This window comes from Cucurbita pepo, chromosome 1, assembly GCF_057944985.1.
Source record: "Cucurbita pepo subsp. pepo isolate OVF chromosome 1, ASM5794498v1, whole genome shotgun sequence".
NCBI classification, from domain to species: domain Eukaryota; kingdom Viridiplantae; phylum Streptophyta; class Magnoliopsida; order Cucurbitales; family Cucurbitaceae; genus Cucurbita; species Cucurbita pepo.
In genome coordinates, this window is record NC_141798.1 from 16,460,462 (window position 1) to 16,476,980 (window position 16,519).

Below are 16,519 nucleotides of genomic sequence, written 5' to 3' on the forward strand. Positions count from 1 at the left end.
CAAGCCTTCGAGTGCCGATCTTCGCTTGGGCCGGCTCCGAGGCTCTACCCTGGCTTTTCATTGGTTCCTCCCAACCTACTCTTTTTTCTCATATCGCGCGCACATCTTCAAGAGAGGACCCGAGTACATAGACAAGGCGGTCCCGAGAAAGCCCATTCCCTCGTGGGAACTCCTTTACATACATCGGTTGAAGAAAAAAAGGTTCAATCTTGTTCAACCAGAGCGTACGCGGTTAAATTTTTTTTAAATCAAATATTTTGGTCGATGTTGACTATGTTAAGTCAACTCCAGCAATATGAACAATATTTGACATTTGTAATTGAGGTTAATGATAGAATATTTGACATTTGTAACTGATGCTCGTGATGACTATGTTAGTGATGACATGGATAAATATAATTTTTTAAATAATTAAAAAATTGTAACATAATGTTTTAAATTAATTTTTTTAGGAGGCTCCCAAGTTAAACAATTTGAAGGCAAGTTGGTTGAATTATTCACGAGAATTTTAAATAATTTTTAAAATTATAATTGCAAATAATAATGGTCACAGGAAGCGTGGAAAAATATTAATAAAATAAAAGCTTACACGACATCGCCCATCGCCATCGCTCCAAACGAATCCTTCTCCATTGCCCCCACAAATATGCTTCTCTTTCCCTTCCCCCTCTTTCACTCCTCTTTCTCTCTCTCTTTCTCTCTCTTCCGCCATTGTTGCTCTGCAACTTTCCTCCACAGCCATGACTCCGCAATCCACCTATCTCCAAGTCCACATCGCCGCCCAGCATACTTTCTTTCTCAGCGAGGTGTTTTTGGCTTCGTTTTCTTTTTCCATTTCTTCCTTTTTCTCATCTTGTTTTCTTTACATTTTGTTTTGCAGAAGGTTATTTCGGCTTATTCCTCAAGATTCCGGCGGATTAGCAAGCAGCATAGGCGAGCGAGAAGGCGAACAACCACAACAACTGCCTTTGGTGCTAGTTCCAGCGATGATTTCTCTAATTCCGCTATTGAGATCGATGATTTTCCTGGAGGAGTGAATGGATTCGAACTCATCTCAAGATTCTGCTACAACCGCGCTCAAATCGACATCACTGTCTCTAATGTTGCATTACTCCATTGCTGCGCCGTGTTCCTTGGAATGACGGAGGAGGTCGCCGCTGGGAACCTCATCCTCCAGACTGAGAATTTCCTCGACGGAATCTTTTACTGGTCGTGGAGTGATTTATTGTTGTGCCTTCGGAGTTGCGAATCCTTTTTCGCTTTTGCAGATTCGTCAGGGCTTTTGCAGAAGCTCGTTTGTGCTTTATTGGCCAAGATTGCACAGAATTCCAATGCGAGCCTCGTCACTCCTTCTTCCTCTTCTTCTTCCTCCTCGCCTGATAATGCGTCTGGTAATTCAAGATTATCTACCAAATTGTGGTGGTTCGACGACATGTCGTTATTGCCTGCTCGGATCATTGAAAAAGTCGTACAGGGGATGGGGAGCTACGGGAGCAGCAATAACAGTTTGATTCTCACCAGATTTCTCCTCCATTACCTCAAAACCGCTGCTCAGAGCACTGTTGGGTACGTGTTACACTAACATTGAATCCAAAAGCTTCAACTATGAATATTAATCACATAATCTTATGTTTCGATAACAGATTAAACTCGTAAGCTTAAGAAATAGGTATCAATGATCACATACATATCCTTATGATTGGACTAATGAACTTGAGCCTTCTCTTTAGGAATGAGCAACTATTGATTGAAGGTCTCTGGTTAACATATTAAACTGCAGTATATTGAAGGTTTGATTCATATGTTTAACAGGTATGGGAGTGGGCGGCCGAGGGGAGAGTACGGCGGGCTAGCGGACACCGCAGTGCACGGGGTGGTAATGGTGGGGAAAAGTATGTTTTCTTGCCGGGGGCTGTTCTGGGTGTTGAGAGTGGTGTCTGGTTTTGGTCTGAGCAAAGATTGCCGGAGTGGGTTGGAGAGGATGATCGGCGGGATGCTGGATCAGGCCAAACTGGATGATTTGCTGATCTCCGGCCACCACAAATGCACTTACGATGTGAATCTGGTGATAAGATTAATCAGAGTATTTGTGAACAACGATGGAGCTTTGTCTGTGCACAAGCTGAAAAAAGTGGGGAAACTGGTTGACAAGTATTTGGGGGAAATTTCTCCCGATCAAAACCTCAAAATATCCAAATTCTTGGGAGTTGCCGAGAGCTTGCCGGACTGTGCTAGAGATTGCTTCGATGGAGTTTACAGAGCAATTGACATCTATCTAGAGGTGAGTAGAACAAGAATTCAAGCTCATAAACCTCTTTATCGTTCCATTTTTGTATTGAAAATCAGAGGTAGAATGAGTGGCAATTAATCTGAAAAGGATTGTTTATTGTGTGTATTGTGTTCCAGTCTCATCCAAATCTTTCAATGGAAGAGAGGTCGAGGCTATGTAGATGTCTAAATCATGAGAAGCTGAGCCTAGAGACATGCAAGGCCTTGGCAAAGAATCCAAGAGTGCCGCCAAGGATAGCAGTGGAGGCACTGAAGTGTCAGGCAATGGGAGGTGGTCGTTCAAGCAAAGAGGAAACGACGGCGACCGCGTCGGCGATGGCAATGGTAGCAGCAGCAGGGGAGGAGGATGATCGGAGCAGTACTGAGTATTACAGCAGCGAATGTCAAAGGGTTTTATCAAGTAGCAGCTTTGAGTCAGAAGGGTGTAGCAGCAGCACAGGCCAAGACACCAACAACAACAACAACCAAGACATGAAACTAAACCTGCAAAGGATGCAATGGAGAGTGATAGAATTGGAGAAAGTTTGTAGGGAAATGAAGAGTAACATGTCCACTTTGGTTAGACAAACTGCCATCACTTCACCACCTACTTACCACAGAGCCTTGCCTAGACTATGTTAAACTAAATCGACTCATCTCGTAAGTATCTTCTTACACACCATCATTAACTTTTTGGTCGAACAACATGTACACACACCTATGTAGCCAAGTAATGTCACATACCTATTGTATCTGTATGTATAAATCCATCATGTGATTGCTTCATACGAACATGAAACTCATCGACCCACGAGCGAAGTTTGAGATCGAAAAAGAAAATGCAAGTTGAGAGGAGTTTTAAATTTAGAGTGAGAATCTTAGTGAGAGTAAAATAATGGGAAGTTGAAGCATCTTGGTGAGGAAGAGAAGAAAGAAGTCAAAAAGAGACAGAAAATGGTAAGAAATGGAATCAGATTTGTCTGGTGAAGAAAACCAGTGGCCAAAACCGAGCTGATTTAGCAGCTTCAGCTATGGACAACCAATTGGATGCAGACACGTGTACTTGCACACATGAGCTTGCCATTTCAGTCTCCTATGTTTATTTAATCATTGTCCCTCAATTCCCAAAATAACTATCTATTAAACATAGATCGGATTAGGTTTTCAAACGTTAATTTACATTATGCAAATTTATAATCATCCATTTTGCACCCTCCATTTCAAATGGATGAACGGTCTAGATTTCGTAAACAACGTACTTAGAGAATTGAGAGAGAAACCATTCTCATATATATATATATATAGTCCAAATTGATTTATTTATAAGAGTTTAAAATTTTTATTTATACGAAAGATTAGGAATATAAAATAATTTTTATCCTAAAATAAATTCAAAAGTCTACAAATTAAAATACACAAAACCTAAATTATCATAAGGAATACCCAAAATTTTATTTTAAAAATACCCATAAATTATAAAAGTTTCGATAATATTCTTAAATTTTAAGAGTTTCATTAATATCTGAATTTATTTTAAAAAGTTAAAAAATAACCTTGTTATTATTAGGAATCATGACTCTCCACAATGATATGATATTGTCGACTTTGAGCTTAAGCTCTCGTGGCTTTGCTTTGGGCTTTCCCTTTGAGCATAAGCTGTCATGGCTTTGCTCTGGGCTCCTTCCAATGAATATAGTATTTTTATAAACTCATAATCTTCAGCTAAATTAAGGAAGATGGGACTCACTCTATGATCTTCAACCAACCTGACTAGTTACTATTATTGTTTTTATAACAAATAAAATAAAAAGTTCAGCAGAATTATTACCATCACAATATACGGATGAAAACAATTTATTGACGCATCATATCATAAAATATATATAAATATTTTGAAGTTACTTTTGAATTCATGAAACAATAAATATATATTTGAATTTAAAAAAAAAATATATTGAAGTTTTTTAAAAAAGTATTTTATTTCTCCAAAACTAAATATTTTAAAAAATTTTATAGGCAATTTAAATTTGAAAGCATATTTAAAAGATTTAAAAAAATTGGATGGTAGAAAGAAAGAACAAAATTGGTTGGTTTATTGGTGATTTTGGAATATTAAAATAAGAAATATTAATTCCCGTGACACAATGCCGTGGGTGTTTGCAGTTGAAGGGACCATTACAAGGAATCAACACATTTTTATTAATTAATCGCAATTTGGCGACTAATTGGGCGCCGCTTCTCCGCTACAAATAATAACAATAATAATAATAATAAATAAATAAATAAATAAATAAATAAATAAAGAAAAAGCACTCTCTACTACACGTGGCCAAGGGAAAGCGCCAGGGCTTTGGGCATGCTCCATTTTCATTATTATTATTATTATTATTTTCATTTATTAAATCTTTTATTTTTATAACTTAATTACAATTAGTAATTGAGGTCTAAATTTGAGGTTCCTTATTATAGAATCAATCCTATGGATTAAAACTATCAAAATATTATAATTTATTGTTTTAATTTCTTTTTTAAAATTTGTCAAGATAACTTATTTATTCTTTTACTAGGACAAGTTTCACTTTGATATCATTTGTGACGTTTTATTTCTAGGATTCGAACAAGATTTGTACCTTGAATTCCGCGACTCATGGCCTTGACATTCCTCCTATGATATGACAATGCTACTTAGTTGTCTTAAGTTGTTTATAAGAGTGAATACTATCCTAAAAAATCGATACCCATGTTCTTTTTAAGAGTATTCTATTCTTATTCACATGTTCCTAGGGTGTCAGAGCTGTTAAGTGTCGAATTTGAATTTCAAATCTTGATTTACATTTCATTCACATAATAGAAATATTGCAGTCGACTTCGGTTTTGTCTACAATTAAACAAAACTGAAATTGTGATGTCCCATATTGGTTGGGGAGGAGAACAAACCACCATTTATAAGGGTATGAAAACCTTTTTCATACCCATTCTAAAGTCTTGAGGGGAATCCCGAAAGGAAAAGTCTAAAGAGGACAATATCTAGCTAGCGGTGGATCTGGACCGTTACAGAAAGTTAGGCAATTTAAATTGAAGAAACGTGGAGAAAGTTCAATAGGGTTGTCTGGTTGTTCTTTGATTTTTTTTTTTTAATTATTAAGAAAATTCTACTTATGCTTAATAAATATTATATTATTAATTAAAATCTTATAAATTTCAAATATCAAATATAAAATATACTGAGAATATTAATTACAAAAAGTAAAATATTCTTAATATTTTAAAAAGTATTCGTCTTATTGATTAGACGAACAAAATAAAAATATAACTCGCAAATTAAATTGAATTTTTTATTTTTAAAAATATCAACCCGATCAAAATCAAATATTCAAATCATATAGACACGCGATAAAAGGGTTAGAATATCCGAATTATTAAAAAAAATTCGTGTGAAAAATTAAAATTTTAAAACAATGTTTATCATACAAATAATAATTAAATGTAATTTAGAAAATAAAATGTACATAAATAGGGTAAAATAATTCAGTATAAATTTTGGGATTTAAAATTTTATTTTGGGCTTAGGGCTCAAGTGGCCCAAATCCCTCCTCTTTGGGCCGGCCTTGAAACTGGCAGGCCTACGATTCTCCTATCCTCCCTCGCCATTTCTTAACTGAATCGCCACCGCGAGCCTGGCGGTAGAAACCCGCCGTCCGTCCAATAAACAGTGGCATAATCCGATTTGGGATTGACATCTTCAACAATGGCACCGTTCCTCTCCCCTCAGATTTCCTTCGCCGTCGAATTTCGCAGCAGTTTCATCTTCTCTCCTTTGGGATAGTTCCTATGTTTACTCCGGTGAGGCTTTCGCTCTTCTTCTCTAATTGATAATCGACCAAATTGAACTCTGCAGCCAATTAGAGTATGTCCGATCAAACTTCCGATAATACCAAGCCGCCATTGAAGTCCCTTTCCTTACAAGATTGGGAATCCTTCTTTGAAGACTTCCACAGCGGTGGACCTCGTCTTCACCGATGGACTTCTCAATTTTCCATCACACCTTCTTCTCTTATCGACTTGGTTCTCTCCTCCATCCCCAAGCGGGATTTCCCTCTCAATCTCAAGCTTCAGCTCCTCCATTTCATCGACGAGTTCGTTTCCTTGTCCGATTCCCCTGACTCTGCTGTATCTGAATCCATATTAGAGCGTTTGGTTGATACCCTTCGCGTGGTTGTCCAATCTCCGAACTCCGATGGCCTTCATTTTACCTTCTCTCTCAAGGAGCAAATTATGGTCTCCACCACATCCATTTTCATTTCCCTCGATGCCTTGAGGAATTTCGATGTTCGATTGCTGGAGAGCTTGATTGAATTGCTGCTTACCGTTGTTAATCGCCCAAATCATGGGATTGATAGACAGACCCGCGCAATTGCGTCCGAGTGCTTGAGGGAATTGGAGAAGGCTTACCCTTGTTTACTGTCACTTGTTGTGGGACATCTATGGAGCTTGTGCCAAAGCGAGCGCACGCACGCATCCCAGAGCTATATTTTGCTATTCACAACCGTCATCAGTAATATTGTTGCTCAAAGATCGAGCGTCTCGATTCTCAGCACGTCCGTTCCTTTGGTTCCTTTCAATGTTCCGCCATCTGTTCTTGCCCCAGATTCGAGCGTGAATAGGGAGGTTTCTCCTGGATTGAATTCTAAAGAATTGAGGAGGGCGATAGCGTTCTTGCTTGAATCGCCACAAATTCTTACTCCGCCTGCTATGGTTGAATTTATGACAATGATAATGCCCGTAGCTTTAGCTTTGGAGTTGCAGGCGTCAATGTTGAAGGTGCAATTCTTTGGAATGATATATTCCTTTGATCCTATGCTGTGCCATGTTGTTTTGATGATGTATTTGCATTTTTTAGACGCATTTGATGAGCAAGAAGGCGAGATTGCTCGCCGTCTTTTGTTGATTTCTAGAGAAACACAGCAACATCTGGTTTTCCGTTTGCTTGCACTCCATTGGTTGTTGGGTTTATTCAGGACTGATAGTCCACTAGGCAAAAAGATGACTTCAGCTGCTGAAATGGGTTTGAACTTTTATCCGGCAGTGTTTGATCCGCTTGCTCTTAAAGCTTTGAAGCTCGACCTTCTTGCCTTCACCTCAATACGTAATCAAATGTCCAAAGCTGAGACTGTTTCAGATCAAGATTCAGATTCTGGAAAGTCAGTGGTGAAGCTTCTTCAAGATGGTCTGGTATGCGTATCAGCTTTCAAATGGCTACCTTCAGGAAGCACAGAAACTGCTGTAGCTTTTCGTGCCTTCCATAAATTCTTGATAGGGGTGTCATCTCATTCTGTCTCCGACTCGAACGCCGATAAAATTCTTGTGGATTCCAGCATCTTCCGGATGTTGCAGGTTCTACACTGCTCTATTTTCCCATTTCTGTTGTGTTTAGTTCTCCATTTTCTAAACTAGCAAGTAATAAAGTTAATTTTTCCATGTTGATCTGCTGATTGTTGTTCTGCTGGTGAATTTTGTCTTAACCATGAAAAGTGTTACTCTAAAGAGCATTATTTTCAATCTTCATGGTTTCATACTGCTTATAAGGCTAAGAAGCATGAAATTGGGTTTAGAACCATGAGCTAATATAGCAGTATGCCAGTATCCAATAAACTTTAGAGTCCAGGTCCAAAGCACCGCACATTGTCTGCCTGTAACATTCACTAGTGGTAACGAATGCTGAATTAATTTCCAATTCTAGTGATATTTCTCTCTGGTGTTTTGGTTTGAGAAATTGCTTCTGGTTTCCTCCAATGGGCTAGAAGGTTAAAATATGTGTGAAACCTGCCCTCTGGAGGATTTGGAGGAGGAAATTAAGCCTTAGCCACGAGAAGCCCGTTTGTTCGTGACAAACCACTGAAGGCCTCTCTCTTTCTGCTTAACATATTTGTTAGAATGGGGAATAGGGGTCAACAAAAAAAAGAGAATCAACTGTATTTTGATGTTTACAATATTTACCTTCCAGGAGATGCTTGTGGAGTTAATATTGGAAAATCAGAGATTGGTTCCCGTTATCGTTGCTTTCACTGACCGGTTGTTAAGGTGTCAAAAGCACAGATGGTTAGCAGAGAGCCTGCTCCAGAAATTTGACGAGCATTTGCTTCCAAAAGTTGCAATAAACTACAAACTGGTGTCTTGCTTCTCAGTATTCAATAGAATGGCCGAAAATGATACGATACCTCCCAGTGGATTGCTTGGACTCTTTGCTAAGTTCATGCTGTTTCTTGTTGAGAAACATGGACCGGATACGGGGCTGAAGTCTTGGTCTCTTGGAAGTAAGGTACTTGGCATTTGCAGGACGTTGTTGATGCACCACCAAAGTTCTCGATTGTTCCTTAAAATGTCTCGTCTTCTTGCGTTTACTTGCCTCTATTTTCCCGACTTGGAAGTTCGTGATAATGCAAGGTACATTAAATCAAGATTTTCTCGCGTTCTTTCTATTGTCTTCTTTTGATCCAGCTTCTTAATTAATGAGTTAATTTATTTATTTATTTCAGGATCTATTTACGTATGCTGATTTGTGTACCTGGAAAGAAGCTTAGGGACTTGCTAAAACTTGGAGACCAACCCTTTGGCATTTCTCAATCTCTTCATTCTGGTGCTTTGTACAATGTCCAGTCTCCACGACTTTCTCATGATCTAAAAAAGTCCAGAAACATCTCATCCTATATACATTTAAAACGAAAAATCCCCTTACTTGTAAAGCAATCCTGGTCATTATCTCTATCAACTCTAGGAGTTGAAGATTATAAGCTTGGTTTGTCAGAGGGTATCAGGGACGGCGAACCTGTGGTTGAAGAAAGGGTGACTGAGTTCTCTTCTAACATTGAAACAATTAATCTAGCTCAGGAGCCGTTGCGTGTGATGGACTCGAAGATTTCCAAGATTTTGGATATATTACGGAGACATTTTTCATGCATTCCTGACTTCAGGCATATGCCAGGGCTTAAAGTTACAATATTTTGTAGCTTAAGTTTTGAATCGGAGCCATTCAATCGCATTTGGGGAAGTGATACATTTGCTAAGAATTTGGATGATACGGATAACCATCCTGCAATGTATGCAACTGTGCTCAAGTTTTCTTCATCTGCACCTTTTGGTTCTATTCCATCTCGTCATATACCTTTTATTTTGGGAGAGTCTACAGGGGATGAAGGCAGTCCTAGTAAAAGGGTCTCCTCATTGGACATTGTTCCCGTTCAGAATGGTTATGGAAAAGATGAAAGATTTAAGGCTCTGGTAGCAGTTGAATTGGAACCAAGGGAGCCCACACCAGGACTCGTCGATGTCTCAATTGAATCTACTGCAGGAAGTGGCCAGATCATTCGTGGTCCTCTTCAGAGTATCACAGTAGGACTTGAAGATTTGTTTCTTAAAGCTGTTGTCCCATCAGATATTTCCATGGATGAAATCCCTGGTTATTATTCAGATTTATTCAATGCTCTTTGGGAGGCATGTGGAACATCTTCCAATACTGGGCGAGAGACATTTTCACTGAAAGGAGGCAAAGGAGTTGCAGCTATTAGTGGAACCAGATCAGTCAAACTACTTGAAGTCTCAGTGGCTTCTTTGATTGAGGCTGTTGAACTCTACCTGGCTCCTTTTGTCGTGAGCGTTATAGGCGAACAGCTCATTGAAATCGTGAAGGATCGAGATATTATCAAGAACGTCATCTGGGAGGACATGGCATCTGAGAACTTCTCACAACTGACCTCTTCAGTACCTGATCTTGATAGAGGCCCACTACGTCTTACATATTTTTCAAATGAAGATGAAATGGGAAGCAACCTCAGTAGCTATAAGAGAAACATGGGTCACTTTCATATTTTGATATTTCTTCCACCAAGGTTTCACCTTCTTTTCCAGATGGAAGTTTCCGATTGTTCAACCTTAGTTCGAATTCGAACCGATCACTGGCCTTGCTTGGCTTACGTCGATGATTACTTGGAGGCTCTGTTTCTCGCATAAGAGGATATCTATCAGTTTATCTATCACCTCGGACGAGTCTATCTAGTTTTGTTGTAGACACTTGCAAGATGAGGGTATTTTTTTCTTGGAAACCCTTGGTAGATATACAAAATTAGTAAATTCTTGTAGTTTCTGCTCAAATTGTATTCTTTCTGTGTACGGAAGAGGGCACTTTCTTTAAGTTGGGGATCATTATAGCAGAGGCTTAAAAGTTGCAAATGTAAACTTAGTCTGTATTTACGATGCATACAGGTTAAAACCACGTGATATGATTTCTTGCTTTGAGACTTATGATCATACATTTTTCTCATTATATTTATATCTCAGAGAGTGTTTTCAAGTGTTGATAAGAACGACATTGGAAAACACAAAAGGGATTGCTCGTTCTGGCTTGAAAAATCAGGTTAGTATGTGTATAAGTTTTGTTTTGATATTTGGTCAAATACTCAAGATCTTATTGATATCTGTTTGTAACTCGTTTCTGAATTTCTTTTTGCCAGGTTCAAGCATATTCAGGATTATGCGCTCGCTCGAGAAAATTTGCTAAGGTAAGACACTAGAATGAGCTCGTTTTTATGTGAGTTTCTCTCTGTAATGTTTATTGGATGCAGTATACAAAGCAAACAGTACACTTTTTGATACATAGTTCAAATTGTTCATTTGTGTTGAGATTTGTTTGTTGTGGTCTTCTTCCACAGCCCCTTCTCAGTCAACCAGCTTCAATGGTCTCATCATCTCATTGTCTTCATGATCCAATATCTGCAACAATCATATAGTAATGCATGTTAGTTATGATCTACGCTTGCTTTAGAAACATTTAGTCAATAATATGAACTTGCTACTTACGTGACAATGGTAAACATAGCCAGGCTCTGCAGTTGCATCGAACGGGTATGATGCGTTCGATTGTATGTTGGAAAACCTCACCAGTATCTTTGTCACATATCCAGGCATCATCTTGTAGACATTCTTCCACCCTTTCTCATGACTGCTTACCTTAATCCGTTTTCCACGTGCATGTTGTTCAATTTTGCACTTCACTGCATCGTTTTTTTTCGTCATGCAATCCTTAAACTCTTCCAGCCGAACCAGCTCTGTCTGGTCGAGTGCGGCCAGTAGCCCGAGGTGAATGTGTAATGGATGATTGTCCTCTGTCAGATTGATCACGTACCATATCTCTGTGCTCCCTACCTTTGGCTTCTCTGTCACTGGTGCTTCATACCTTTTTCCGTTTATGTATAGATGGATTGGCTCGTCGATGTCACTCGTGTATTCGTACATGGCAATGTACCGAGTGTACGATGCATCGGATAGTTTTGGTTTCGGGTACTCTATTAGTTTGCTGGGAACTCTCTGCGTTTCAACTTCTTTCTTTCTTGAAATATAAAATTTCATCACTTTGTTGTTACCTTCACTTGCGGGATCCCCGGATGGAAAAGGGTAGGCTGCACCGTTGGCTAGGATGACTGTGTCACTCATTGACTTTGAAAAGTCAACCACCACGTCAGCAATCTCTGATGGTGCCAGTAGGATCGCCTTGGAAACTACAGGTTTTGCAAGGTAGGCCGAGTCCGATCCTACATGTATGAATCTAAGGCCATTGGTAAAGAAAAATTTGAAGAATCTAGCGTTACTAGCATTGATGATGCGGAATCGATACTTGCGACGTCGTACTGTCAAACGTGGCCAGGCTTTACCGTTGACGACGATAACATCGCCGAAGTATTCAGGTTGCCACTGGGGATGTATAGAGGGATTATTGCCGGTGGAATTCATGAAGATGGAGCCATTGTAGAGAAAGCTTCGATCAAAGACGACCAATGGACGGTCGAATTCACGACCGTGAGGGAGTCGGAGAGGAGCCTCGACATGGGGGTGACGGATTATATAGGATCCAATCAGGCCAGCAAGAAGGTTGACTCTAGTCAACCCCATGGCATGATCATGGTACCAAAGATTACCAGGGTGCTGGTGATTGTTATAGTGATATGTCTTGTTGGTCCATGAGGGTCCTTTCTGCTTGAAGCCATTAGTGAACCATGAGGTTGCATGCCCATCGCTGCCAGGCTCGGTGATGCCACCATGGAGATGAACCACCGTCGGGATGCCACGATTCCCGGCAGGGATGGCAGTCGGAATTGTGGGGTCCCATGGAAGAATATGCCGGTCAGGGAGGTGATTTTCCCACGTCACATACGTGGAGATGCCATGGATGGCTTCGATTGTAGGGCCAGGAACTGTTGCAGAGTCCTTGGAAACACCGTAAGCAAAAACAGGAGTCGGGGGAAGATCTCGGTGAAATTTCTGCACAGACAAAGGAAAAAAAAAAGAAAAATTACTTTTTGGGTTGAAAAAAACAACACCCATTTTTCCAAAATTTGTCCTCACTCATCTCAAAGAAAACCCAGATTCTTAAGAGGAAGAAGAAACAGACCCATGTCTTGAGGAACATGCCAAGGCGGAGGTGCTTGGAATGGCGGCCATGGAAGCCGGAGAGTGTGGGGATTTCCGGCAAGTCGTCGACGAACATAGGCAGCTTCTTGGGATTTATGAGCCGTTCAGAACCAAACCCAGTTGTTGCAGAGAAACAGCAAAACAGGAACAGAATTGGGAGCATCATTGTTCGAAGAAAACTATGAACAATGCTTGAATTGGAAGAAAATGGAGAGGGATGGGGGATTATATGTGGTCTGAGACAGTGGGAAACGGGTCTGGAAGTCAGAGAGACAGCGAGTGTGTCAACTTTATATTGTTTTTGTCGGTTTGTGCAACTTTTAATTCTCCACCTCAGTGCTTTTTTTCTCCACTAATCAGAACAAATTCTGGGAAGATTTTTTAGTTTTCCCCCTTTTTCTGTTCCTCTCCCGACCACGGATTTAGATCCATTAAACAGAGTGGAAGAAGAGAAGGAAAGCTTAAAAAAGGCAAGTAATTATTAGAAACCAAACCCCTTTTAGGTTGAAAAAACCAACACCCATTCATGGAAACCATCTTCTTGTTCTGTTCCGTTCTGTTCAGAGATAGCCATGTTTTGATGAACATCGGTAGCTTATTGGTATGTTTAAGGATGTTGGCCATGGAAGCTTCTTCACAACCAAATTTCATTGGCTTGGGATGGCAATGGATTTGAGATTTTGGATTTTGGATTTTGATTTGTTTGGTCGAAAAAACGAGAAACCCAATCTAGCTTACACCATTCGAATTTGATTCAACTAAATGAAAATGTTACGTAAAAGACTTGAAAAAATTGAAAATTATTACTTATACTAATAAGACCCACTTTATTTTCCGTCATTGGACCGTGCGAGACACTTGTTGGAGTAGGGCTAGAGTAGACACGTTTTGAGACTTTGATAGAAAGTCTAGAAAGAAAAGTCCAAAGATAACAATATTTAGTAGCAGTGGACTTAAATATTAAAATAAGTTCTCGAAATTTCATTCAAATTTGAAATATGATTTCTATAGTTCTTTTTCATCCAAATTTTTTCTCTTTTAAAATATTTATTAAATAAAATGCTTTTTAAGTAAAATATTTGTTTTTTTCCTTTTTGAGGAAATATAAAAGTGATTAAAAAAAAAGTAAAATTAGGTGTTTGAGTTCTGTTGAGAATTGTAGTAACTCTTAAAATGAACGTTGGAAACTCAAAAAAAAACTAATTACCATAAAAAAAAAATTAATATTTATAGAAAATTACAAAAGTAGCCTTTTATAAATTCCAACGAAGTTATTGTGGTTTAATTATAATAGATTAAAGTGGTTATTTTATTTTAAATGTCAAATTTAAATTAGAGTTCGACTTGAAAACTGTGTACAGCCTAAGAATTAACTGAAAAGTGATTACCATTATATTATAATATATTTTATAGAGTCGTAATCAATAAATTTTTTTTTCTTATTTTCAAAATTTAGTTAATATAATATATATATATATTTTTATTTTTAGGATTTAGTCGGTAGTTTGTATTATATTTAAACGTTGTAAACATTAATGAATGAAAATCAGACTCTCCATCTTACTTGTGTTTTTCGGACTTTCAATTTCACTTTTGTTTCTCGTTCTTAGTTGCACAAAATTAATTTTTAGTAATGATATACTTTTTTTTTTAATCATATCCGACATTTTAAAAAAATATTTATAATTAGTGAAAAATATTTTTAGAAAAAAAATCAATTTATGCTAATTAGTCGAGAAAACTATTGATAAAAATAATCACTATGTATTTATTTGATGTCATTTTTTACATTTAAATAATATTGTATACAGATAATATTTAAACATTGAGAGAGTTGATTTCTATTTAATAATTTAAATTGACAAACGTTTAGATCAATAAAATTATTTATCTTACTTCTTAAATGGTATTAATAAAATAAAATAAAAAAGGAGTGTACACTATTATGTCGGAAAAATATTTTTGACCGACGTGAAATTTCGGGTTGGATGGGTTGAGCAATTCGAATAGAGCTCTCAACCATTTATTTTCGAGTTGGGTTGGATTGCCTTATTAGTATTTTTGTAATTATTAAAAAAAAAAACTCTACTTGCCACCCTGAAGGTTTGATTAAGTCTATAAAATTCAAATATCAAATATTTACAAATTAAAATGTATTAATATCTCTTACAAATATTATATTTTTGTTTTTTTTGTTTGTTAAAATAGGGTAAGATTATGTTAAGTTATAACCTCATTTTTAGATTGTTCGGATTGATGTGATTGACCAACGAAAAAAATGTCAACCCCAAATTGGATCAAATTTTTTCGGGTTTTCAAAAATTCAACTCAGTCTAAACTTTAAAAAAAAAAAAAAAAAAAAAAACATTTAATTCAACCCAACTCTTCTTATGATTGAGGCGGGATAATTCGGGTTGGTCGGACATGAACACCAAAATATATGTATATATATATATATATATATATATATATATATATATATATATATATATATATATGTATGTATGGAAGTATTCTCCATTTTTTATATTTATATTTTTATTATTATTGTTCTAAAAGACCTACCAAACTTACCATTAATTTAAAATAAAAAAAAAAAAAAAGTAAAAAAAAAAGTATTTTTATTTATTTATTAATTCTTATTTTTTTATTTAGACCAATTCTTGATAATAACATTAAATTTTTTTAATTTTGGAAAAGATTAAGGAATAACGGTTATTTAATTAAAATTTAAAAAATTAAATTTCAAAATCCATCCTGGGTTATTAATAAGTAATTGATATGATGTCAAATTTATTAAAACAATTTAAAAATTCCTTTTTTTTTTATCTCTAAATATTTAAAATTTTATTTTATTCACATCTCTCTATTCATAATATATTTCTTTTAGTTTCTAAATAAAAAATTTTAATTTAATCCTTCAACTAAGAAAATATGTATTGGGTACATAAAAATTTGCAAAATAATCAATATATATTAACTCGGGGTAAAAATGTCTATTTAACATGCATCGTTGCAGGAGCCTACCTCTAAATAAAGTGGTGAATATCCACTCAAACGAGGAATGAAAAAGATTTTTCTATATTAACTGAATGAGACTGGTGACGGTAATTATATTTTTCATCCTTGTCTCTACTCCCGATCTCGCTCAAACATAAAAAAAATTAAAATTCTTTTTAGAATTTATTCGTAAATCAATAAAAAAAAATAGAATTTAAAAATATAAATTAGAATCTATACGTTATATACGTTATTAAATATTTGATTATTATATTAATTGATTTGAAGAGTGTGTCTACCATGCTCTTCCAAATTAAAAAATAAAAAGATTATGAAAAGCACTTTTAATAAAAAAAAAAGTATTTATTGTTTGGTTTCAGCACTTCATGATCGTTTCTTATTTATTTATTTATTTTAATAAATAAATATGCATTTAGTAGAGTTGCCTAACTATTAAATATAAAATTGATTAGTAAAATAAAAATAAATAAATTTGTGGGAGGAGAGAGACAAAATGTAGGTAAAGAAAGCGCTAAAAAGAAAAAAGAAAAAAAAAACTAAATTAATAAAAATACCTTAAACTTTTCAAAATAGTTTAATAAATACCTTTTAACATTTAAAAGTATTTAAAAATTACGTTTTAATACCCTTAAACTTTTTTAAAAAACTTCAAAAACACCCTTAAATTTAAATAATAATAATAATAATAATAATAATAATAATAATACATCTACCATGTTTAAAAAAATATTCATAAACTTTTCGAAATAACATTCAAACGTTCGTAGAT

General features: G+C 36.3%; 3 protein-coding genes across 3 annotated transcripts; 2 read left to right on the forward strand and 1 right to left on the reverse strand.

The window, feature by feature from the left end:
- Window positions 1–597: 597 nt before the first annotated feature.
- LOC111791567 (BTB/POZ domain-containing protein At1g50280) lies at window positions 598–3,054 on the forward strand. The gene is made up of 4 exons (XM_087122586.1): window positions 598–806; window positions 881–1,566; window positions 1,813–2,281; window positions 2,407–3,054. Exons 1-4 carry the CDS (start codon window positions 741–743, stop codon window positions 2,908–2,910), a joined length of 1,725 nt encoding a protein of 574 aa, XP_086978712.1. The 5' UTR covers window positions 598–740; the 3' UTR covers window positions 2,911–3,054.
- Window positions 3,055–5,908: 2,854 nt separating this feature from the next.
- LOC111799104 (AP-5 complex subunit beta-like protein) lies at window positions 5,909–10,920 on the forward strand. The gene is made up of 4 exons (XM_023682510.2): window positions 5,909–7,662; window positions 8,273–8,712; window positions 8,805–10,678; window positions 10,776–10,920. Exons 1-3 carry the CDS (start codon window positions 6,178–6,180, stop codon window positions 10,273–10,275), a joined length of 3,396 nt encoding a protein of 1,131 aa, XP_023538278.2. The 5' UTR covers window positions 5,909–6,177; the 3' UTR covers window positions 10,276–10,678; window positions 10,776–10,920.
- On the reverse strand, window positions 10,840–12,895 carry LOC111785234 (multicopper oxidase LPR2-like). Its single transcript, XM_023665647.2, has 3 exons — window positions 12,710–12,895; window positions 11,122–12,579; window positions 10,840–11,034 (listed from the first exon to the last, which is right to left on the reverse strand). Exons 1-3 carry the CDS (start codon window positions 12,893–12,895, stop codon window positions 10,981–10,983), a joined length of 1,698 nt encoding a protein of 565 aa, XP_023521415.2. The 3' UTR covers window positions 10,840–10,980.
- Window positions 12,896–16,519: the final 3,624 nt, after the last annotated feature.

Bases quoted from the DNA above. Each gene is read 5' to 3' on its own strand.
- LOC111791567 (XM_087122586.1), top strand. From the start codon at position 741: ATGACTCCGCAATCCACCTATCTCCAAGTCCACATCGCCGCCCAGCAT. The intron at 807-880 runs GTGTTTTTGGCT...TTTGTTTTGCAG, and splicing joins ATACTTTCTTTCTCAGCGAG to AAGGTTATTTCGGCTTATTC. The intron at 2,282-2,406 runs GTGAGTAGAACA...ATTGTGTTCCAG, and splicing joins CAATTGACATCTATCTAGAG to TCTCATCCAAATCTTTCAAT.
- LOC111799104 (XM_023682510.2), top strand. From the start codon at position 6,178: ATGTCCGATCAAACTTCCGATAATACCAAGCCGCCATTGAAGTCCCTT. The intron at 7,663-8,272 runs GTTCTACACTGC...TTTACCTTCCAG, and splicing joins GCATCTTCCGGATGTTGCAG to GAGATGCTTGTGGAGTTAAT. The intron at 8,713-8,804 runs GTACATTAAATC...TATTTATTTCAG, and splicing joins GAAGTTCGTGATAATGCAAG to GATCTATTTACGTATGCTGA.
- LOC111785234 (XM_023665647.2), bottom strand. From the start codon at position 12,895: ATGATGCTCCCAATTCTGTTCCTGTTTTGCTGTTTCTCTGCAACAACT. The intron at 12,580-12,709 runs GTCTGTTTCTTC...TTGTCTGTGCAG, and splicing joins GCATGTTCCTCAAGACATGG to AAATTTCACCGAGATCTTCC. The intron at 11,035-11,121 runs GTAAGTAGCAAG...TGATTGTTGCAG, and splicing joins GCTATGTTTACCATTGTCAC to ATATTGGATCATGAAGACAA.